This window comes from Sylvia atricapilla, chromosome 3 (genome assembly GCF_009819655.1).
Source record: "Sylvia atricapilla isolate bSylAtr1 chromosome 3, bSylAtr1.pri, whole genome shotgun sequence".
Classification (NCBI taxonomy): domain Eukaryota; kingdom Metazoa; phylum Chordata; class Aves; order Passeriformes; family Sylviidae; genus Sylvia; species Sylvia atricapilla.
This window is the reverse complement of record NC_089142.1, coordinates 45,258,611-45,284,690: the sequence shown is the minus strand read 5'-3', so window position 1 is coordinate 45,284,690 and position 26,080 is coordinate 45,258,611. Positions and strand designations below refer to the sequence as shown.

At 35.8% G+C, this 26,080-nt stretch overlaps 1 protein-coding gene across 3 annotated transcripts in view; it reads right to left on the bottom strand.

The window, feature by feature from the left end:
• FIG4 (FIG4 phosphoinositide 5-phosphatase) overlaps positions 1-26,080 on the bottom strand; it is a 52,194-nt gene that overhangs the window by 23,087 nt on the left and 3,027 nt on the right. For 2 of the 3 annotated variants that reach the window (XM_066315253.1, XM_066315255.1), the window contains exons 2-15: positions 18,669-18,767; positions 18,331-18,454; positions 15,233-15,389; positions 13,908-13,958; positions 11,206-11,354; positions 9,161-9,289; positions 7,588-7,688; positions 6,987-7,149; positions 6,344-6,441; positions 5,283-5,416; positions 4,700-4,816; positions 4,264-4,309; positions 2,900-3,048; positions 209-375 (exon numbers count right to left, since the gene is read on the bottom strand). In XM_066315253.1, the coding sequence (XP_066171350.1) occupies positions 209-375; positions 2,900-3,048; positions 4,264-4,309; positions 4,700-4,816; positions 5,283-5,416; positions 6,344-6,441; positions 6,987-7,149; positions 7,588-7,688; positions 9,161-9,289; positions 11,206-11,354; positions 13,908-13,958; positions 15,233-15,389; positions 18,331-18,454; positions 18,669-18,767 (1,684 nt within the window). The remainder of the gene's footprint in view (positions 1-208; positions 376-2,899; positions 3,049-4,263; positions 4,310-4,699; positions 4,817-5,282; positions 5,417-6,343; positions 6,442-6,986; positions 7,150-7,587; positions 7,689-9,160; positions 9,290-11,205; positions 11,355-13,907; positions 13,959-15,232; positions 15,390-18,330; positions 18,455-18,668; positions 18,768-26,080) is intronic. The other variant, XM_066315254.1, reaches the window with a different exon arrangement.

Here is a 26,080-nt window from a genome sequence, read left to right as displayed (position 1 = left end):
GCTGCAGGCTACAACATAGGATAAATAAATATATCATCAAACCAGAATACCTATCTGAGATGTTACAGAATTATTTTAAAATTATATATTTAAAATTATATATATAAGTATAGAGGAACTCTGTCATAAGATCATAGTGTACATTATTGAAACATCATGAGTGAGATGTTTTGTAAACAACAGCTTGAAAGACAACACTTAAATTTACCTGAGAAAGCATTACTATAGTATCTTGAGAGCGTTTGCATAATGTCTTTGGAATGCTGAGTCCATGGAGCAATCTTTCTGTATGTTTTTACTCTGTGGACAAGCTGAGAGCCTCCGTACTGCAGAGAAAGCGTGTCCCCATGATCTTCATATAGTTCTTCAAATAATCTGAACAAAAAGCAAAATGTGTCATCTATCAAACTTCTGAATAGAATTTTTTAAGAGAAAATATAATAAAGTATTTCTGAAAATGCCATACAATTTCTTCTCCTTTATTCAGATAAATATGTGGAAATTTTATTCAGACATAATAATTACTAAGAAGGTTTAGACTTTAAAAATTTTCATTATTTTTTAATACAATGGAAGAGGTTCACACAGAGTATGCAGTTCTGTAGATTCAGGAAGAAGATCAACATGTCCTACTACTTAATGTTGAGAAAACAAACAATGTATCTTCACTAACCAAGGCATGTTTAATACACTAAAAGGGACAGAACATATCAGTATCTCAAGTCAATATTTTCTGTTAAGTGCACCAGGAATGAAGTTAGCATAACCTTCCAAAAATCTCTGCAGTTACAATAATGATGGCTCAAAGGTACAAAATGATTAAGCATGACTTGTAAGAAAAGCATATGGCAGTCAGGTAACATTTGCTGGAGCTGGAAGTTCTTGATGTAAGCAAAAAGCAAAAAGAATTGGCTAAGAATTGACTTGAACAAGTAAAGCTGGCTAAAAAGGAAAGAAGTCCTCTGGCATCAAGAAGTTGACACTATTCAAACTGGTATAGCAAAAATTGAACAAGTTTCCTATCAATGACAGAAACAAGACAATAGTCTCAGAAAAAGAGGCTATCTTCAGGAGATGGCACTCAGTCTAAAACATAAGAGACTGAAAAGTGCTTCTCAGGAATGCAGACTACGGTTTTGCTTGAGCAAGACAATGACAAGGGCGATATTTTGCTAAAAAAGGCTGGAAGTTTAGTTAAGAAACTAAAAACTCCAAACCAGAACAAAACAAGCCCCAGCCTCTCCCCAAAACTAAAAAGCAAACCCAAGCACTAATGTGAGAATATATTTCACATCAGTATAGGAAGACAAAGTAAATCAGGCATCTACACGTAATACCTTCAGGGGAAAGAAGTCCTTGAGGAGTGAAAAGGAAGATAGCAAGAAAGAACATAATAATAAAAAAAAAAGGCATCAAAACAAGACAACAAAAACATTCCCCTAATAAAATTTCCAACAAAAGAGACAGTATTGCATATGTAACCTAGCAACCATCTGACTGAAGTTCGCCTGGAAATGATCTGGATAAAGAACATTTATCTGAGCAGCAAATCAATTTCTGTAAAAACTAAATAGCTGTCCAGCAAACCAACAAATCTTCTGTCCAAGGTCAAGTACAATAAGATCAATTAGGAGGAAACATCTGCTAAGTAACTTTAAGAAAACAAAAGACAAAAACAGACAAAAAACTCCCAAAGAAACAACCCCAAACCCACTTGCCTCCACACAAATTGTTCAGAGATCATACACCATGTATGACAATCTAATTTGTTTCTTTGGGTTTGGTAGGTTGGTATGTTTCTATTTGACCAGTAGCCCCAGGAGGCTGCACAGCAAGTGGTATTGGCAGCAGGAATTATTTATTCCCAGAGGTAAACATGCAGCTCCCAGCAGCTGGGACATGGTGGATGAGAGGCACTGCTAGCACACCCAGGAAACCACCAGTGGGTGCTCTCCCTGGCCACCAGAGGCCAGGAACCAACACTTGCACAGTGAACCAACATGATGCAGGTGAGGTGGTTTTACCAGCACATACCAGCTCCAGGAACCAGGTAGGTGTGGGAAGCTAATGGAAAAAAAGAGGAGGAACTGAAGATACATCTCAAGTGAAGGGGACTGAAGCCTGACTACTTGTGGCTTCTGAACACAAGCTAGGTCTCAATGCTTTAAAACTATCAAACCATTAGCTAAAATCAGCAATGAAGCCATAAGTTTCACAGTCACAATGATGGCGTAAAGGAATAAAAATCCAGCACTTTAAAGATTCCTACATTAATTTCTGAAGCATGTGTACAAGTTAAGCAGCTTAGTTCACCCTGACCCCCAAAGCATTTCAATACAAATGCTGGGTTTTCATAAGGGATTTGAGGATGCTTGTATTGACACTTGATCTGAAAGAACAATTTTGCTGAAAAACTTCAATAAATCAAAAACCATGAAATATTTCCAAAGAAAAAGTAGGAAATAGCAAGGTAAGATGTACTTCAATTCAATTACCAGTCTGGCATTCTCCACGAAAGCATGTATTTATTTCAGTTTTTACTCTCAGTCAGCATTTTGCCTCAAGCAATTGAAACAAGTGTAAAAGACTGGGTCAGAGGTTTTCTTGAACTTATTTCAAAGGAAAACACATCTCTTTAAGTTTAGGCATATAAATAGAATGATGTGAAGCAGTTATATCGTAAGACTGATTAACACACTTTCCCAGAAGACGGAACTTTTAGCATAATGGGATTTTCTCAAGATTTCAAGTATGAAAGATGTTTTAAACTTGGATGAATAAACATTAAATGATTCCAGCAGAAATAACTGTGTGCTTCTTCTACATGAGCATAATTCTCCATAATCTCTTGACTCAAAATTAAAAATTTAAAACATGACGCACTATTAATCTATCTTACCTTACAGCATCTGTATCAAATTGCAAATTTGGTTTATCGATTAATCCCAATGAATACAACTGGTAGGCCAAAGCACATTTCCCCACCATAAACTGGGCTGTGTTAGTGCGATCTAAACAGTCCACGCAGTTGGTTCGGAGGACTCCAGTCTGGTAAAGCAATCCAAATAAAAGATTTACGTTAATCAACACATTACTACACTCATGATTATTACTTTCTTACTATTAGCTAAGTCTTATCAAATCTCAAATTATGTCTTCACAAAAATGTGAAGAAAGACCCTCCTAATAAAAGTTCAAAAGCAATTCATCTCTAGCAAGCTACATCAGACTGCTGTCATGCCTATTTTCAAAATATTCTTGCTTTTATCATCACACCAACTGGATGTTCCTTCAACTCACAAACAGCCCTGAAGAAGTCACAACTTGGATGTGATTTGCAAGATGTCTAATCAGAGATGAACTGTGATCTGAATGCTTACATGTGCCCACTGGTGAGTCTCAAATTATTAAAGATAAAATAATACTTTCCTACTACCGGTAGACCTGTAAGACTAACATAAAAAATCTAACGAGGGTAGGTTTTTTTTTAGAGATCAAATTCAATCTGCTCTGCAGTTTATCCACCCTCAACAAACATATCCCAGTGATCAGCTAATACAGGAATAGTCACATGCTCTCTAACTTACTGGATGTTCCTTCAACTGGAACATCCAGTAAGTTCCAGTTGAATGGCAGGTCACACCAACTAATTATGAATGGCAGGTCACACCAATTAATGCTTCTTAAGAATACATCCTGTCTTCAGAGTATATAACTGTAACATTCAGGTATAAATTTGATAGTGTGTGGTTTGCAGTTTAGTCAGTACTTTTCTGACCTTAAAGGAAGACATGTTTCTAGTTTTATTTTCTTTTAGTGCTGGAAACTATAACAATGTAGACAATATTCAGAACTGGTGAAAATGTCAGTAACCCATGTTCATGTGTATGAATATATTACCAGGGTTAAGTATGTGCTTATTCCTCTCTTCTTCTGTGTAACATTTTATGACACAATTTGCTAAAATGCTGATGGTCTAACTTTCACTGCACTGGTAACATTACAGAATAAACAGTAATAGAAATTATCCAGAAAAGATACAATTCCAACACCATAAGGTTTTGGGGTACCATGCAAAAACTTAAGGCCCTAATTCCCAATTAGATTTCTAGGAAGGACAGCCATAATAAGTGTACTATAAATATTCATTTAAGAGCAGTCTGTGAGTCACCAATGAGCTATTTAAGTGAAATGATTCACTGTTCTTTGGGAGTGCTGACCTACATCACTATAACTATGAACTAAAAAAGTGTATTTTAGTACCTGCAAGCGACCAGTGGAAATAACACAACCTCCCAGTTCATTCCACCTGAAAAAGAAACAAAACAGAATGACTTTTAAATTGTTTAATAAAATAACAGATCGTATCATGTATTGATCTACTCAGTGATAAATAGTTACTTCTGGATTTTCAGGTACTTGAGAGATTTCATCTGCAGCAGCCCAAGCCACTACAATTTCTGTTTTTAAAAAAAGTTTCAAATTTTCTATTTATAAAACCATATAATCCACTGGTTAGCAACAGTCTCAGTAAAATTTTGATGACAATTTTCTTATTAGTATGCCTCAAAAGAAGTCACTTAGTAGTTTCCAAATTAGTAAGTCTTAAAATAAGAAATAATTTAATAAACATAGAAATTCCAAACAGCTTTCTAAGGAATAGGTGGCATTCATTATACATCAAAGAAATTATAGGTACTTTTCATCTGGACGCAAGATACTGCAGTAGGAATCAGGTCGATTTACAAAAAATCCAGTCTTCTTTACCACGCTTTCTGCAATCACATTCAGTCTGTCAAGGACATTGCAAAGTTTGCTGAGGAGAGAGAAAAAAAAAAAAAAAAAGAGACAGTCAAGATACATAAATACTAAAAAAATTTCACTACTTGAAAAGTTTTTCCACAACAAAAATTACTTGAAAACAGGCCCATATCATAGCTTTGTTCATCCAACAGTAATTATGTCTACAATTTTCTTAGATTTTACAGGAGAGAGAGGCAGACTGTATCTGAGTAATTTTGCTTCTTTTTGATAAAAAATATTAGAAAAACTAGAAGCAGAAGACATAAAAAAACTAAAACTCCTTGATTTTTACATCACACTGATTTTTCTCTACCAAACTTTCTGTGATTCAAAAATAGGAATGAGGCAGAAAAGGATGTATGATTATGCCGAATCACATTCTCTTGTTTTGTTTGCAAGTTGCTGTTTTGTTCAGTAGCATTTGCTTCCAATATGTATATTGCAGCTACAGCCACTAGTATAGAAAAGACTTTTTCTACCTTTTAGTGTATTTGGCCATATCCCAGGGTATATATATAATTGCATGCTCTGGGGGTAAGAACTGGTTGAGATATGTCACAGCAGCAACAAGTTCCTCACTGAGAATCCTTTCGTGCTTTCTTTTTTCACGTTCCTTTAGCAAAAAGAAAAGGAATGCAATGTCACAATTTCCATTAACCACTATATATAACCCATACACATGCACACATAGACACATGCACATATAATGGAAATCAAAAGTGGAAGCTGTAACAAAAGCAGGCAGTTCTTCATAAATAGTACAATTAAATTAAGAACAGAAAAGATAGAAAAATCTGAACATTCTAGGTTTTTAACAATCAATTTGTATTAGTAGTAAGATGTTTATCCACCTGTTTTAACTATGCATAATCACTGGCTGAAAAATGGAATGCTGTAAGTGTAAAGAAGAACACACAGAAATCAAAGTGGCAATATAGATGAAATGGAGAATCACAAAAGAGAAGCAAAAACACAGGCAGAAAGGGAAGCATCCCATTCAGTTGTGGAATATAGGAGGACAAAGGGAAATTCTTCTCCATTACTGGCAAGAGATGAGGAAGAACAGCTCCCATCTCCCAGTCGTGCATTAATTTTTAAAAATTAGAATTGTGTTGCCATTGCCTGAATATAATATATATTTTCATAGAACCACAGAATCGTTTGGGTTAGAAGAGACCTTAAAGTCATCTAGTTCCAACCTTGCTTTGAATGGAGCCATACTATTTCAGTAGTTTTAAGGTTAAATTAAATTTAGTGATAAATTTATTTAGACTTAGATCTAATGGGTAATAGCAAAAATCTTAAAAGAACAGTGACAGGTTACTGTAAGAAATCTCTAAACATGGGAAATTTTGTTTTTGAAGGGCTGTAGTGGAAGCAGAGTTATGTACTATATCCTCTATCATGAGATTTATGAAGAAAATATTCCACTTGTAAGCTGATATTAGTTTTAGAACATAACCAAAATTACACAGCAACCCTACAGAAAGAAGCATAATATTAAAAATCAAACACATAGAACATATTCAAAATATTGTACCTTCACAAGATTCAATATAATAATGGGAGAGCCAAATCTCTGAAGCATTTGGTCAAAGTGAAGAGCAGCAACATGTGCATAAGGATCTGCTTGGTCCACTAAAACAAATGTAAATTGAAGATGACAATAAATGAGCTGTAGAATTTTCCCTTAATAGTACTTCCCACAAAAATGCATTAGTTCCCTGGTAGTAATAACAGAGAAAAGTAAAGTACTTTACCCTCTTTTCATGCAAAAGCTGTTAAAAAAGTATTCCCTTCATGGAATCCTAAATTTTCATGAAATGCTTATAAAGAACAATTATTCTGGTCCCATTAATCTCTGTCCAGACATTTTACACTATTTTCAACAGTATTAATATTTTACCCACAATACTAAGATAAATGTAGCTAACTTTGTACCCAAAGTAATACAAAGAAAGCTCACATCTTCAAACAGAAACTTTTCCTATTTAATTTCTGAATGTGAAGTCTAAGATGGAGATTTTTGTCTTAATTTTTCACTTCAAATTATGGCTTCGCAAAGCACAATTGAACAGACAATCTCTTCATTTTTGCAAATTCAGTTTTCACTTATTCTCTCAGATGTTCCTTTAGGACACAGCACTGACCATAATCTACCACAAAGAATAATTTGTACACACGTGTTATGGGTGGCTTAGGCATCATAGTTGAAATATCTTGAGACCAGTACAGAGGGACAGACCCTCGAACCTGAACATAGGAAGAATAACTCCCCGCAGAAAATGACATAACTGAAGCATCATAAAGTATTTGTTCAGTTTCCACTTCATTAGCAACATCTCCCTAAACCAAACAGAAATACACATATGAGGTAGACATGACATTCAAAGCTGCATGCAGTACAGAGAATTGATCATTACAAACATCACAATTAACCGTGAGACAGTGAACTACAGTAGTGAGAACAACACTGAAGGTTAAATTCCCATTTGTCCCTAATGTATGTTACCATTTTTTTTCCCCCTCAGTTTGGGAAAAAACATTATCTCTAAGTGTAAAAAACCAAAACAAGTGCCAATTTAGAGCTATTAAACTTATTATTTTAGGAACAACTTTATTGTGCCAAGAAAAATACCTCCAATAACATCACCTAATAGCACCATTTATAGCCAAACCCGTAACAACCCTTTAACCCACTTCAGCTCTTCAGTCAGTCAAGCTCAAGCTTTCATACTGGGGAGGAGCAGGAGGAAACAACCTCTAAAATCATATTTGATTTACCTCACAGTTTGATCCTCGTTTCAGAAAACGGGTTCCAGCAAATTTGCTTGACCTTCTGGCTATCAGAGTGACATATATAGGGCGGCCATATATTAACAGCTCTTGAAAGAGAAGTTAAGGTTTACATGTCACATGCAATTTTTTGTTCATTTACTTTATGCAAGCAAAAATAACTTTGAACAAAGGTGTACAAAACCAATAAATCTGATTTACTAAAATCACCTTAACAATGATGAGTATCACTTCCAAACTTATTTTGCAGCTGGAAGAGAACATTGTCCATTCCAACAATCAGTTTTAGGAAAGCAAATCTACATTGTAATACATCACTCGCTTTTCAGAACCTACACAAGAGAAGAAGCATTTCTATTTTATGAAATGACAGTGGAGGTGAAATAGATACAAGACACACCTAAAACCGCAAATGCTGATTTTGTAAATACTGGGATTAAAACTTGGGGGCTTCATTTTCAGATTAAGTATATTAGTTGCCCTCACATTATAGATAAATTTGCAACCACTTAAGTAACAACAATTGAAAGCCAGAGGCAAACAGGCTACAGATGCAGTGGTGGCTTTTTTATAGTCTTTTTCCATTTTACGAACATCAAACAGAATCAGAGCCTAGTGTGACTACCACTGCTTCCTCAGTGTAAGGGAGGCACAAGAAAGAGTTAAGAAAACATTTGCTCACACACTAAGCAGCTGTGGGCATAACAGTGGTGGTCAGATCCAGCTTTGATTAAGTAAGACCACAAATGAAATAATGGTATATGAACACAGATCTAGCTTTTTGTCTGGGGACTAAGCCAATGACCAACAGTCTTACAATCATAAAAAAAGCAAAATTTTGCAGACACCACTAACATTAACTTCATAATTGTATTTGCTTCCCCAGAAATTTTAAGCTAACATAATAGTGTTGGTGAATAAAACAGTGTCTTTGTATTATGCTAAATTCTTAACACATAACATGACATTTCTTTGGACTGTGGTATGCATTTGGAGTTTTGCTCCTCCTGCTACAATGTACACAGACTCATTTTGCCATTTAAAATAGCATATAGTCAAGAAAAGAGACTTTCACATGTTCTAGTGCTCTTCACACTGCAGGGCTGAAGTAGTATCATCATCTTCAGCAGAAAGAGAGTAAATCCAAGAATTTCTGCAAATCTCAGTTACTAAAAATGTTTTAGAGAAGATTAGTAGGACAGCATTTCTATGGCAATGTCATGGCTTAAACACAGCTGAAACCAGATCAGTTAACAATTGAGTTCTGCTTAGAGTTTCTCCCTTTCCTCAAACATCTTTGAAAAAATACAGCTCAGCCTAAAAATCCACTCAAGTTCTTTACTACTAAACCCCTTGCTTATAAACAGAGCCTCACTGAAAATCTAATCTACCTGTGTTAGGGCCTTCTAAAAACAACTGGATTACGAAAGGAATGAAAATAAAAGCCAAACAGTAAGTATAAAATTGAATGGTATTTATATGACAAGGAAATAATTAAATGTTCAAACTGAGTTTTTTTCCAAACTGATAAACAAAATTCATTACAACAGTAGAAGGATACTTGATTGCCCACAGAATCCATGAATAATATACAGCAGCCAGTCACGATGAACAGCATCTCTTACTGCTTCCAGAAGCTTGGCATTCCATACGTACTTTTCGTAAGGCTTACTGCAAATCCCAAATACACCTAGGAAGTTGTTACAATGAAAGTGCATTAGCCATTAAGAAACAAGCTCACCTGCTTTGAAATCCAAGAAATTGGATCTTTGTTTTGATTTTCCCTTGACTGCAACTCAGTGTTATCGTTTACTTGCATCCTTGAGGTTTGCCGAACACAGATAATTTCAGGCACATGCTGAAGTCCAGTGTTTGTGAGGATTTGCAGTTTTTCTATAGTTGTCAGTCAGTGTTGTGACTTGAGTGCCTTCATGCAGGAGTTACTGATATTTCCCAGTACTGAAAAGGGATCTCTACGTAGTAGCATCAAGGGATATGATAACAAGGGAAATAAAGTTGTGAATTCCAGTTAAGGCAAAAATGCTCTTACAGGAGGACTTTCTAAGCTTCTCAGTTCTGGGTCACCTCTAATTACCTACTAGGTTCTGGAAGATCATGCACATCAATCCTTTTTCACACAATTCAACACAGTTTTCCTAATTTGCACTAACACCAAGAAATGTACTATTGTAAACCTGCAACTTAAAATATATCTTCTGATATATCTGGAATCAGAATCTTTTTCTATTTCAAATATCAGGACCAAGATGACAACTGTCACTGAAAGGTGGCAGATGGAATGGAAAGAATCTGAAACTTAAAAGAGAATAAGGAGGACAAGAATTCTATATTTTTTCACACTTTTTTCGTGTGAAGTTTCTGACAGGACGAATTGCATTGTAGCAGCATGAATACCAATTATAGCAGACAACTACAGCAGTCAAACATTCTGCTGGAGGAAAAAAGGAGTTCTTACAGACTGCAGGTGAAAAAGCAGCTGTTGAACAAACTATTGCTACATAGACCCAACTTACTGTAAGCCCAAGGAAAATTGACGTAACTAAAATACTATCATGAAGGAGTTTAGACAATCAGCAGAAGCTGGTAACAAGCACTTAGCCAGCAATTTTTCCTCTTTCTTACTACTAGCAGATTTATCTTGGTGAGAATTAATTCTTAAATGACAGGTGGCTATTTGTCACACATGTTCTATGAATAGACAGGTGACTAACACACAGTGCTGATGGGGTCAAGGTTAGGACATCTTCATTTCCTACTGTTTTTAAAGAAAAAGAAGAGATGGTGCCCCTGTAAGGATTCCTGAGGGATCCTCCAGATTAGAGTCTGCAGAAGAGGAATTATTGCACTCTTCATTCCTTATGGTCCTTTCTGATATGGTAGTATTTGATAACCAGCTGCTGGTATCTTGATATATATGACCATGTTACTAGGACGTTTTTCTTGGGGATATGGGAGTTTCATTCAACAGAATAAAATCCAATATTAAGAATTTCAAGAGAAACTCTGTGTGTGTGTGCGTGTGTGTGCGTGCATGAAGAAGAAGGGAGAGAAAATAGTTTTTCTCTCTGGCTGCTCATCTTTAAACTTTTACGAATATGTTAGATACAAACTGAAGGCTGAAGTTTCCCACCAAAATGAGTAATTCTCTTATATTTCTTGACAGGGGTTACTACAGTAAGATGATGCTAACTTCATACAGTTCCTCTGTTAGTATTCTCCAATGAAAAACAAAAAAAAGTGTTGGTACTTAATTAGTTATTACTTCCCACTCTCCTTGTAACTCATTCCTGTTGGGAGACTCAGAAGTCAATTGAGTAATCAATTGCTGAAAAATGTCAGCATGCTCAGTCATCTTCCCTGGTTACAATGCAACTAAAAACAATGACTACACACCTCGAGAAATGGCACTATTCAAATTGAAATGTACTTGGCACTTTACAAAATCTTTTATTAACTCACAATTATTAGGACACTACTGACCAACAACAGAAGACATGAATGTTTCTCAAAAGTAAACGTAAGTGGAGCATATTTTAAATGCACTCATGACCAATAACATCAGTTTAATTAGATGTGTTTTCTTACCACTTCCCCCCTGTGTTGAAAGTCCTTCATCTTCAAATATATCGAAACTCTCTTGTCGGGTTTGGGTTGTTTCAGTTTTTAATGTCTCAAGTGGCATTCTCAGGACAGTAAGATTATACTGAAGGGAGTGAGATAGATCATAGCTGTAACTGATAGACAGGCAACATTTATTAATAATTGTAGATGCAGAGGAATTTTCCAAAAGCCCTTACTTTCCATCTGTACTAATATTGAACATAGCACTCTTTCATAGAAAAGACTTCTGAACAAGACACACAGATTCTGATTCTAAAATGGCAAATTATATAAATTATATAAATGATTTCCAAAAGAGGCTTTACAAACACAGAAACTGTTTTCAGCTTACAAAGACTGAAAATGTGTTTATATTCTACTTTTAACTGAAAACTAAACGTATCTTTCGAACAAAGCATAACAAGAAACTTAATTCACTATGTCCCAAGAAGCATTCCAGAAGCTTTAGAAAAGCTATTCCATCAGAAATATCTATATACATTGACAACCTCATTGTTTTGAGATTTAAGTGCTGCTACTTTCCAACTGCTACCCAAACTCAAAATAGCCAAAAAACTGTTCCACAAAAATTCTATCTGTCCCCAAATATTATGCAGGACAGATGCATATTAAGGCAATGGTTGCTGAATAAAGAATAGGGGTTTTTTAATTAGCTCCGTAATAGTTACAAATTTTCCACCTCATATCTCTTTTACTGACAGTCTATACTAATTGCTAATTTTTTAAGCTACTAGGCTTCTTTCAAAAGAGAAACCAAATGCACAGTACACTTAAATCACAAATACTAATATATTTCCATTTTCCATAAGACAGCATCAGTGATTACTGGTCTTCATGTGTTCATTAACGATGTAAAAAAATATTTAAACATTAGACATTTAGATTTATCACTAATGATAACAAAGTGTAACCCATGCACACACATATTTCCATAATAATGTCCTGACCCATCTGTTAGGGGAAAAAGAAGTCTGACATTTGCATATAACAGTACCTTTAAAGAGTATCCCAATAAGAGATATGGTCAGGCTGTTTCCCCACTCTCCCTTTAGACCAAATGTTTTCTTGTAACTGATTTCTAATTTTCTTCAGGTTTTATATAAAAATCATGCAGAAAAATGTGCTATGCTAACAGCCAAGAACAATTAAAATGAAGCTGATAAATTAAAAAGATTCTAAACTATAAGAAAGAATATTACTACCCTCCTATGTTTCTCTTTTTGAAAGTGAAAATCAGGCTAAATATGCAGTTAAAACACAGAGCACAAAAACGTTTTGTGAAAACAATTTTTAAATGAAAAATAAAACATAAACAGTAAATTATCTGCCAGTAGGAAAATTTTCATTTATGCCACACAGGATTTGTGCCAAATACATGCTTTTGTATAAGTCATTCACTTACTCACTTTTTCTGTACAAGAAATTTTAAATATGTAGTTTATCTTAATTCTACAGTTTCAGCTTGGAGAAAATAAGTCTTTGGGAAGACTTCCCTATGGCCATCCAATACTTTAAGGGAGCTTACAAAAAAGGAGGGGGAGCAACTTTTTACATGGGCAAATGATGATTAGACAAGGTGGAATGGTTTTAAACTAAACTTGGAGAGATTTAGGAGGAAATTCTGTACTGTGAGGGCAGTAGGGATGGAAGTGGATGATCTGTAAGGTCCCTTCCAGCCCAGACCATGCTATGATTCATTTGTGATAAACATGTTTATTAGAGTCACATAAGAACCTTCTCCTTTCCCTTCTATGTAAGATCACAGAAACAGTGAAATTTGCCATCTCCAAGCAAATGAGGTAGTGGGGGAGAAGTCATGCAATACTAGGGCTGGCATGGAAGAAAAACTCAGGCTTTGTACTACAAAAAGTCTTTCACATGCAAAAGCATGAAGCACACACAAAACTTGGGTAGGTTTTATCCTCGCAGATCCATCTGTGACAAAAAGCCTTCATTCTCCAGGAGGAAGCATCTTCTGTACTGACATACCTTTTGGTCATTGCAAGAGGGATTTTATTTTTGTTTATTTATTTTTTTTAAGTCTTCAGGTCTTCTAACTACTACTACCAGGTTTATCACCACATTTCTCCCTTTTTTGTGCTGTCCCAGAAATCTCACTTAATAGTAGCTGGGACAAAGAAACTTGTTTTAGGTATGGCATTCATGAAACAATAAAGAAGAGAACTGCAATGCCTAGAAAGCCCTATGAAAGACATACCCTATACAGAGTGTATCTTAAATGGGGACCTATTTTTCTGCTTGTGCTCCTGAATCAAGGCAAAGCTTTATTTATGGAAAATGAAATCAATAAAGAATAAATAACAAGACAAGCAAGCCCCCTGAAACATAATACTTTTCCAAAGAGAGAACTTCTGCATAATCTGGCAAGGCTGAACAGTCAGTGGAAACAGTAGTTTCAGTGTCTACTTTTTTCCATGCCATTAATAGTTCAATATTTTTTAACCTAATGGAGACTAAATTCCTAGCCAATTGATTAAAGGAGAAAGCAGGTTCAAAATACACAGATGAAAATGGACAGGCGGCATGACCATGAGTCTTACTTCTCCAGAATATCAACCTAAATGTCTTGGGTATCAAATCCAAAACCTATAATCTAGCAAGTAAAATGCACATTTTTTAAAAAAAGAATAGTAACTACTACCTACCTAAAATAGAAGTTGCTAGAAAGGTCCACATTTTGAAAGATTCTCAGATACCTAGCAAAATAATTAAAGTTGTAGGAAAAATTATTATTTTAAACAGATAGGCCATAAGAAGTCATTCAGAGGATCACAGAAAAGAAAGCACACAAATATTGATTCTTGCCCTATGTTCCCTTCCTATCTTGCTGTAATTGTTTTTACACTAGAATGTCAGCATATGGGTTAAATAAATCAAAGACCCTTAAAAAAAAGGAACTAATGTCTACTCATACACATATTCTGTTTCCTTAGGCAGTTGTAAAGTTCTGGTTCTATTTTCCACTTATGCACATAAAAATTTTCAGGAATTAAACAAGGAAACTCTCAAAAATACTACAAAAGAAACAGAACTTTTCAGTTACTATCAAATAAATGAACAAGAAAAGAAATATCTAGAAAAATCTTTCATAGCTTTGCAAATTCCCAGAAGAAACCATTACATTGTCTATGCATAACAGAATGGGTAATTTCCTTGAACAATAAAATGAATAATATCTAACCTACCATAAATACCTAGGTTAGATAACATAGTCTGCTGCACACAAAGAGGAGAGGCTGAAGTCTGTGATCAATCCCACCTTACAGTGGACTTCTTTAATATTTACTAATGGCTTGGTTTGTTACCTGACATCAATTTATCATAAGTCATCACTTTATGACTATTCACATAGTGGAGAATGAAAAGCAGTTTATTGATATCAGTTGCCTGCTATTTCATAGAAGCAAAGTTACCCTACCCTGATAAAAACATAAAGGCTCAAACTTCTCTCTTCATAAAAAAGTTCCTGAAAAGAAAGAAGCAGTTAAACTTACCAGTGAGTCTTTTCACCACCCTTTACAACTGCAACATTCACAAGATTCTGATAGCACAGCATCATTTAATAATCTATTCAGCACTTTTTGAAGGGCACAAAAGATCTCTTCAAGTGAGATTAACATCATGGAAGAGCTACTAAATAAAGAACAGTGCTCCAAATCCTACAAACCAGTTTTAGCATTATTTTGCCCATTTTGCAGGAAAAATGCTTATATTTGACACTCCTTGGTGCACATTTGCTAAACTTAGCTGTGACATGGAGACTGGACAATAAACTCTAGAAGACTATGACAGCTGTATTTACTCTCAAGGCCAGAGGCCACAGAACTTGCAGCCTACCTTCCACTCAACAAGATAAAATGGCTTCAATGACATACTAACACAAAAAACCCATGACAGAAGTTTCCAGTTGCAGATCAACATTGTTTAGAAAATATTCAACAAGTACACACCGATTACCAGCATTATTTACCTGGCCTCATCAGGATGACTGACTCTTACAGAGTCATTTGGAATGTAGATCATATTTGTATCTTCTATTTTATATATTGCATGACCTCCGATATCTGCCATTTTTCTTCTTTTTGTTATTAACACAATGTAGTAGCCTTCTAAAAACCTGACAAAGCCTGTTAAAAGAGCATTACAATGCTTTTTTTTAGTTGCATGTTTGTGTTTACTTGATAAGACATATTTAGCAAAACAGTATCAAAATTGTCTCAAGACTTCAAAGAACTTTTATTTGTTCTTAATGTTATATGCATATCTATCTACCTATCTATATCCATACAGAGTTTTAAAATTCACTCCCATTAACCAATGAAATACACAGCTTTTACTTATTTCCCCTCCCACTGTGGGTATTTTTAACACTAGGTAGCAGAGTTAAGACACTGAAAATTTGGACTATGTTTCTGTCTGCTTAACATACTTGTATTTGCTTTTGACAAGACTCTCATTGTTTAGAGTGAGGCATATTCTTATTACTTCAGATACCAAAAGGTTAATTTTCCAGAGTAAGGAAGAATCCCAGACTCCAATTTTCTTTTCAGGTTCATATATTCTGTGCTGGGGAGGGACACAGAACAGTAAAAGAAGTTGTGGGTAAAACAACATCTTTCTGCTCTATCTCCTGAATTCCTTGACTAGAGCAGCATCTCCCCCAAATCAGCCATTCAGAGTACCAGGGGTACTCCTTTATTTCCTGTTTCCTCTCTCAGATAGCAACACTTGACCCTGATGAAATGCAGAAGGCTAAGAAGGTAGAACAGGCAGTGTCTGGTTTTACTGCCTATAAAAAGATGGCTTCTGAAGCCTCCACCATCATTCCCTGCAGGGCATAGCCACGCTGCTTCACGGAGTGCCTTCTTTGGATACCTCTATTATATATGATTAGGAAAAAGTGTAACAAACCTTTAATACAACAAAAAGACAGAAATTCAAATGAAAAATAGAACCATAACCACCCCTGAACGCAAATGTGTTACTAATACAGTATAGTACAGCAGTAATATGCTTTTATAAGTAATAAATTACATTAATTAGCTATTGGAGGTAGCTGCTCTGATAGATTGCTGAGAGCTTGAACCTCATTCACTACCACACTATCAACAAATAAATTAATTTGGAGAGGGAAGTGAGGACATGATACAAATGGGCTTCACAATTCATTTGAATCAATTTTACTTGAATTTATACTCAGTTATTTTAGCTTTGCATTACAAAGTAAAGAAGAAGGATGAGGAGAGCACACATTTTCCTCTCTGTCACTGCTGGAGGCTGCAACGTGATCGAATGCAATCTTTTCTTCCACCTTATTAGCCCCCCTTGGAAAAATGCTCTCACCTGCACAAAGACAGGAGGCCCTGCTGACAGTAAGAAACAAACCTTCCATTTGAAGCAGACTATTGAATTTCAGTTGTTAAATAGTAGTCACAGTTCTTCCTGTATCCTCCAGGTACTAAAATCACTTATGTGAACAGCCTCTGTCCTTTGAATTTCATCAAACATTATACCAAAGTCTGATAGAGAACTGAGCCTTGGCCTGGTTCCCTCCCTCTAACAGCAATTTCTACTTTTAAACACTACACAGTAAACCAGAACTCAGCCTATCAGCATCTCCATTCTGAGTGCAATGAATGTACTGCATCCAGTTAATGAAATAACTAGAGCACAGAACAAAGCTGTTCTTTACAGTTCTAGAAAAAATAGCCCTGTTCTTCTGACCTGAGCCAGGAGGCATAAATAAACAACCAGTTGCACTCATTCAAATTACATGTTTATACAGAAATGGTCTGAATCATGTAATTTGGAAGTATATAATCTGATAGAGAGTCTGTTACTTCTACAGAGCTCATCTAGAAATACATATATCATATCTGGCAACCAACACATTTGTGCAACAGAATAGAAACTCTCCTGCTATGAGCAGTATGAGTAAACAGTTGTACAACTGGGATGCAAAATTTTAATCGATTGCAACCACTTTCCAACCATATTTATCCCATATTTAGACAGTGAGCACTGATAGCTTGGGAAAAAAAAAACAACAATAATACTGTAAGGCTGTTAGAAGCTCCTTTAGATTTACCCATATTATGAATACTCTTATATCAGCAAGATACAGAAACACCATCTGAGGAATTTCTGAAAAGCTGGATGATTTGATAAGTTCCAAAATGCTTCACAGGTAAAAAGAATGAAGAAAAAAGTCTGCTTAATTTGCCACTTTGGATTACAATAGAATTTTATTATGTTTTGATTGTTATGCAATATTCAGGAGCATCCTTTAAAGTAATTGCACTCTTTACTTTCTCTGCAGCTTTGGCTTTAGACGTGCAGGTGTATACTGACTCCAAGAAACCACAAAGTCTTCTTGAGAGCTGTCACAGCACACATTAACATTTACTTGAGAGACATCAGCCAGCAATAATACACTGACCTCAGTATCAGACAATAGGTAGGAAAGTAGTGACTTTCAGATGAAGTTAAAAGTTATTAAATCCTTGAAGGAATGCTTGAGGATTATGGACAGCAATGAGCACCATTTTAAAATTCAGCTGACATACCAGTCAGTTATACTTGTTCAAACATGAAAAAGAAATCTTTAAATACATCATTGCAAAAAGTTAGCCAAATAGAAAAGTCATCTTTCTGAATAGTGTGTCATAAAGAAATATAGCCTAATAAAGACTGTTGACTTTCATTTTCTTTTTAAAAAGCATTCTGTGAGCTCTGGAATTCAGGAGTCAGACTCCACATGATTTGTATTCTAAGATCAGCTGAGTTTGGTAAGATCTTCAACCAAGTTTCTAGAGTCTGGCTATTTCCCAGACCTGTTCTTTAGTGCCAGAGAAAAGACCTGTGACAGCACAACTTTCACCCCAGTACTGACCACCTGTGTTTTCAAACACAGAAATTTATTTATCTTCGAGCATGACAAACTTCAAAATCCTCTTTAGTTTTACAAATAAATAAAATCAGGGAGAGACAGAAAGATATACAGCATGACACAATAAGCCTCACCTCCTAGAATAGAGAAGATTTTATAAAATCAATCAAAACACTTACCTACTATACCAAAAGCAGAGACAGCTCGAGATAACCCAGAAGAGCCCTTCTGCCCCATCTTTGTTCTGTTTCCCAGGTCTAAACGACCAAGAAGTTCTCTCACCTCTTGTTGCGTATAAACATGCTTTAAAATAAAAAGTCACAGAAGTTACTGTCTTGGTAGTTAAATGATATTTCATGTCAGAGAATAGCAGAATTTGCTTAATCAGTGAAATATACAATAAACCAAAGACCTGCTCTACATTCTTTGTTTCCCATTTCAGTACTACCAACAAGTAACCAGTATTATTTGAAACAACTGGGAAAAAAGCCCAGCAATCAAACACAGAGGCACTCACCTTATCATCAATTATAACCAAATCCTTTGGTTCAGTGCGATCTATTTTCAAAACACGGTATTTGGTTTCTGCAGGGTTACTTCCAACTAGAAAATACCGCTACATAAAAGAAGACCAACAAAACAAGTCAGAATATTATGCAAGATAAAGCAACCAAAACCCAGAGTAATGCAAGACATCAGCAATGCCATTTACATATTGTCTAGACTAGATCCATTCCTACTAACATCAAATATGCAGTATTTCACATGGACTGTTAATAAACTGTTTTAGACACCAGTATCTGAGGTAGGTATATTTGTATACAATCAACCTCTCCAACTTAAAAGACCTCTTTCTCTCCTTTGTATAAGGAGAAAAAAAATCAAAGGTTAAAACCTGTTTAGAGAAGAAAAACTGTAACTTACGCCATGTTCTGTCCAACCATACCCTGCCCCAGCACTACTGTCTTTTCACTTGCTTTGTAAAATTTAGCAGAAGCTTATACATGAGTTTTTAACCTTTCATGATCTAAAACTTTTGTTGCTATATTGTACTCCTTTCCTATTTCTGTCAACCAGTCTTTCTTGATTCATATTAAACACTGCAAAATTTTAAGTACTTCAGTACTGCAAGTCTTCTTCTACTTTATATTTGCGATGATAGTCTTCTCAACAATATTCTTTCACAAAGCTAAAATTTTCTGGTTAACAATACTACTGCTTAAAAAAAACATCAGCTTTATTTCACATTCAAAATAGGAAAGAATGACCACAGATAAACATATAGTATGTCTATTTCTCATATAAGATCAACTATAAATCAACTTCTACGTTTAGAGGAATTAACAATAAGCACAGGTTGCTGGACTGACTTGCTAAAAGTAGCTTTCATTTTTTCTGATACATTTAATCAGTGTGGTGCTAGCACAGCAAGGTGGAACTCATTAATAATGCTCAGCCTAGCAGGAAAGCGTGGCAAATTCATGTGGATCTATGCAGTCATCTTAACTCTAAGAGTCACATGGATTTAAGACGTGGGAAAGGAAATCAATAATCATATTCATACATACCTCACAATTTCATAATTTACATCAATTAGGTGTTAAGAAACATCTTTACCCTCAAAATATTTAAGGTAACTTGTAAGCCCTCTTTAGCTTCCTTGAATTCACAAAAGCATACACATATTCAGTAAGCTCTAAATAGGAAAATTAAAAAAAGCCATAAAAGGAAACACCACCAACTTCTGGCTCTGCCTTGTACAATGACATAACTGCGCTAACTGAGCGGTGAGTTTTGCTGTTTACTCCCAAGTGACAGTAAGAAGGCCCTTCAAATTCATATGTCATCACAACACTCCCTCACCGAAGCCTTTGAGGTAGCACTTTGGGACAGGAATGTGTTTCCTACAGGGATTTTTTTCAGCACTGATGTGCTGCACTGCACAGCCCAAGCTCCTCAGTCTGGCCTCCTCAGAGCAGCCTCTGCAGGAGACCCCTTAGTGCCAAGCTCCTGCTTCCCAGGAGGGAAATCCTAAGAACAGTGTGTGGCACCAAATGGTACAGTGGTATCACCCACCATCAGCAAGAAACACCAAACCACCAAGACAGACACATGCCTTCACCATACCATTATGCCATCCTTTTCTTAAGCAGCAAAGCTGAATGGGCAGAGAAATACATTTATTTGTAATACTCAGATGATAAGTTAGCATGCATTTCAAGAGTGCAGCTTCTTTATATGTAGAAAACTGTTATCTAATTAAAGGTAAACAATTTTAAGTATCCCATAATACTGCAGTACAGCTCAGAGATGTCCCACTATGTCCAGCTCACTAAATGAGTGCAATTTCTTCCCAAACTGACACCTATGCTTACCAACAAATAATACTGAATAAAAACAGAAGAGCACAACTCTAAGATGCTTGTCCTAATGCCATTTTGGACCATCGCACATTTAAAATTGGAGCACACAGGACACACAGGGGGAAGAGAGAGGGACAGAGAGACAGATACAGAGTTGCAAATGCTATTACTAAGCAGTTCAGCTGGATACTTCTCCATTTCCATTTTAATTAACCAATAAAACATAAAGAAGTGCCCTAAGGAATGCATCACTCACATCACCTTGGCAGCTGCAATACAGGGGTGTGCAGAGCTACAGGGCCAGCATTAGGTGCTGCTGCTGTTTAGAACAGCAGCAGTTAGATTAGATGAGGAGTAATTGCACCTGCAGTCCGTGGAAGCAACCACTATAATGAATAGTACTTAACAGGCTCTCTGAAGTAATTTAAAGACTAATTTATGGGGTTTAAGCTGGAAAGCCGGACTGTGTAATGTATTAAGGAAGGTCAGTTGAGAGCAACATCAAACCTGAGCATCAGTGGACTTAAAGTAAGGCAGGCAATGAGAAATCTCTATTTAGCAAATGGGCATTTTACCCACTCCATGTTAGAGGATGTCCTTGTGGAAGTAATAAAGGAAACATCTGCAAAAACTTTTTAATTTAGGTTAGTGCTCAAAAACTAGGAACCCAAAATTAGGCCTCTGCTTGTGAAGTTTTCAGGACTGGCTAACAACCTCAGAATTACTTGAAAAACAGCCTGATATGCCTACTCATATTCAACCTTCAAGATCTGAAAGAAAAACAAAGATTGTATGAAAACTAATGATGCAAAAAATAACAAAAGAAGACACTTCATCATTAGCTGTTTCTGCTACCTAATTTATTTGTCTAATGAATAACTATGTCTGTCTTACTGGATGACACAGAGCACAAATAAAACCGTATCAGTGACATATGCTGCAATTATATTTCCCATCACATGACTATGAGGAAATTATAAAGAAAAATAGCAAATCAACATAACACTGAGCATGTAACAGCAAACAAATTTTATGGTTGTAATATAATTGTAAAATTAATCAAAGCTAAAATGTGCTGTAGTGTTTACAACTCTTCTGAATTACAGAAATTGTTACAATTTAAAAAAAAAAAAGCTACGGAAACCTTTCTGGGAGTATTTATCTTTATTACTTCATTCCGTTTATTACTAAGTTGAACTGAATAATTTGAAGCATTTCCCAAGTGTCTCAAACAATCCCACATCACAGCACAGCCAGTGCATTTAGATAAACAGGCAACCTTGACCAACAAAGTACTTTTTCCAGAGAACAGCACTCCAGGAGAATCTGCCAGCTCCCTCACCCTGCTCTGGCCAGAGCCCTCCAACCACACCTGAGGTGACCCATGCTGCTTCCAAGTTTCCTCTGCCCCTGGCCTTTGCTGAAATTTGTTAACAAGCACACTTTACCAACCATGGCAACACACCAGGCAGCTACAAGAGTTGGACTGAACCTTAATTTATTGCACAATTATCACTAAGCAACCACAAGATAGGAACAGTCATTAGTCATTTCCACCTGGGACTGATTTTAACAAAAGCAATCTAATTGAAAGGCTTTACACCATCTTTTATCAATCTTTTGATTCAGCCAAAGCAAGCAAAACAGCTTCTTCTAAAAAGAGTCTAAACAAAATAAAAGTACTTCTTACTGTGATTTGTTGTTTTTTAGTGGCAGGATAATAGTTCTGAAATCAAACATTCGGCTCACTTTTTTCCGCCTTTTTTTTCTTTAAGATTACTTCTTAGAACTCCAAGTCTGTAACTATGATTTGCTTCTTTGTATAGACTAACTATGATTAAGGAATGCCAGCAGAGCAAAACAATTTTTCAATCCTCAGTTAAAAGGCTACAAACAGCTTAATCAGCAGGAAAAAAGTGCAAAAATACATTACAAGTTGAGAAATAGGCAGTGCACTAATACAGCCAGTTTTCAAAACTGCAAATAGGACGAAGAAAACACTTATGATCTTAGACAAAAAGCTTTCAAACGATACCTGTTGAGACCATGGATGTCTAGGGCCATAAAAACACAAAGCCCTGAAGAAGTGGGTTCACCGTGGCCATCTGCCAGATCTTCACCCAGCTGCTCTCTCACTCCCCCTCCTCAACAGGACGGGCACAGCAAAAAAGTTGGAAAAGGTGATGGGTCAGGACAGAAAGATTGCCTAACACTTACCATGACAGGCAAAATAGACTTGAGCTGGGAAGAATGCATATAATTTACTGACAATTAAGATGGCATCATAGTATAATTATACCTCAGTGTAAAAAACTCCACTCTACTCCTTTCTACAGGACCTAGAGTAATTCTGGAAGTGTCTGTCTTTCATCTCTCATAGAAACTGGCAGAATGACACGAAGAAAGGAAGTCATGGTAAGGCACAAAGAGAGGTACCTGGAAAAGCAAAGCTATCTGCTTCCCATAATCCATTCAAACTCTTCAAAAGAAGCACTTACTACATGAGAAATTTTAAGATCATATGCTGCCAAGCACCACTCCCTGGGCAAGTAGGAATGGGTATCCATTCTGCATCCTACAAGCCACAGAATTCAGTGAATCCCTTTTGTCCCAAGGCAACCAAAGCTTTTTGGTCCCAAACAAGACTTCTCTTGCTACTCCAGTGAAGGATTCCTCCCAATTCTCCCTTCTAATCCTCAGCTAAATCTATTCCTTATCTATCTATAAATTTTCTTCAGCCAAATACTTATTTGCTCTTCAGCATCTATTTTTCTGGAATACTTTCAGAAAAATAAGTAATTGGATGCCTCTTCAGCACCCACTTCAATAGACAAAGAAATTTCTATGTCTAATAGAACAGTCTGTCCTTTTATCCCTCCCAAGACATCACTAGCATGTATGTTACCTCACCGCACCTTCAGTGAACCGATTCCTGATTGAACTCTTGTTTCTTAGATGAATATTGGCTGTAAATCCACACAATATACCATACAAGATTTTATTATAGAGATATATAAGGTTTTTTTTATTAATGACCTTACCACAACCAACCACATCTCTCTTTTTCAGAGCTGTAATTCATCAGCAGCTAAACCCTCCCACTCCTTCAGATAACACACCCAGACCCTCCTCCTTCATATCTGCTGCTTCTGAATTGATAAATTCTCAGCAAACTTTCATTGGTGTGTAACCTATTGTAAGGTGCATGAAATTTTATAGTATACCATTATACTTACTATTTCTTTTATCTACTCCTGAGTATCATCATAATTTCTTGCTTTATTGTGCTCTGATTATCCTGATTATTTACAATACCTTAAAAGACTAATCAGAGCTGGTCCACGTTTTGAGCTAATAACATTAATGAAAATGCTTAAGTACATCAGTCCTAAAAACATTACTTGAAAAAAGTCATCCCTACCAAATGATTCCTCATTCACTCCATACTAATTTATCTACTAATTTCTCTACTAGGTTTCTTCCATAACAAAGCCAGAGATTTTCCTTGTGGCACTGCATCTCAGTAGAGGACTTGATTTAAATACATAAGACCATCTAATTTTCAGATTAAAATGTGCAATGCAACCAGGTTAATCAGTCTAGACTGTTTAATGTCATTTGCCTGAATTTGCAATTGCTTTCCTGTATGCAGGACTTCAGAATGGATTAAATATTCCATTTGTCGTGTTCCAGTCACAGCACACCCTTGACTTGAAAATATTCACAGTCATTTCACTGTTTAGTATATTTAATTTTATTTTTTACCTCAACACTGATTGGTCCCTTTATCATAACCTTATTCTTGTTACTCACTTTCTCTTCCCCCCTCGTTCAGTACATTCACACCCAAAGTAAATTTTTACTTTAAACAAAGAAAAATATTTATTTCGGTTTTAGGGCCATAAAAAACTCAGTTTTAATAATAAAAAAATGTAATAGAAAATGCCTATTTTTATTCATCCTTTGTTACATTAAAATAAGTACCTTTTTTTTCCCCATAGAATCATTACCTTCAAATACATCAATTATCAATTTGTGATCATTTATCCACAAGCCTCCCATCCAGAAAGATGGATTCACACCAAATCTGTAAGTGTATCTCTCCTGTTGCTCTAGTGATTGTATAAAGAAACCCAGCACAAAATAGAACAAAAGAAATAAAACCCATGTTGCCAGAACTTAGGCAGACATTTGTAGGTACACCTTTCACATCAAGTGGGATGCATCCACTTTTGAACATTAGTTTTGTACTGTGTGAATAGCACGTATCCTTCAAAACTTGTGATGTTTTCATGGTGGCTATTCCACCAGCCATCTGTCTTGTTTATAAATGCTCTCAGAGCCCACAGACACCACTAGATCAAGTTTCTCTATTTTACAGCCATATATCCAGCAGTATGGCAAGACAGTTAACACAGAAACAGTGTTTTCTTGAGTTGCACAAAACTCCTCTCGTCCCAATTCCATGCTCTGCTCTGCTACATCACCAACACTGCTAGAACACCAATATATAGGGAGTAGGACAGTCAGCTGAAAGGAGCTGTCTTTGCTAATGAAACTGTTCATTTCACAGCCACTTCTAGCTAGAAAATCACAATAGCTAATGGTTGCCCAGTTGGCTGTTCACTACTTTCAGCATTTTTAAAATGTGCAGATACTCATCTATATAAATCATATAGATTTCATAATTCAGTAAAAATTCTATAGCTTGTCCTGTGAAATCCTATTCTATGTTGAGGTTTTTCCAAATTGACCACAGATTAACTTCAACATTAAATATGCAACCTTTGGAGTTTTTAATATAAAAATCTTTACACTGTTATTATTAGAAAAAATTACATTTAAAATAAAACAAATGCCCATAGTTTTCTCTGGTGAATAAAGGGCAGAAATATCTACAGGTAATTATGCCAGTCACATTACTTAATAAGCTTGTGCAAGTCATTTGGATACTGTGGAGATGGAGACTGTAAAAAACCTGATTAGAATAAAATGTCATTAATTAAGCCTCATAATATCTGGAAAGATAGGCAAGTGATATGACTTTATAGAGACAACACAAATTGTCTTGTTCAATGTCACATTGCCTCAGGGAAGGATAATTTCCAGTGAACTAACCTGCAGCTTTTAGGTGGCTTCATCTAGGGGAAACAAAAAAGTTCTATCTTCTGAGGAACAGAGGAAAATATCTTTTGTCATTTATTAGTCATAGTGCTCAAATATCTTTAGTGCCCTCTGGTGTGCATTTCAATGATCAATATATGCATAAAAGGAAAGATAATTGGCATTGATCTGAAAAAAACCTTCAGTTCATCTTTCTGACTACTTCTAAACAAGCTTTCAACTTCCTAGGACAATTAGGAGATACAGTTAACATCTCCATGACATTTATTGACCCAAAGCATCAGTTGCAAAGATAGGTTTCAGCAACTATCCTAAATATAAATATAAGAGAATTTTGCTCTCTGCTAATTCAGTTGACACCATGAATTCAGTTCTCCTCACCTCTTGCGCTCTCTCATTAGACTCCAATAACACTACCAAAGCCCATCCTCTTTGACTTCAA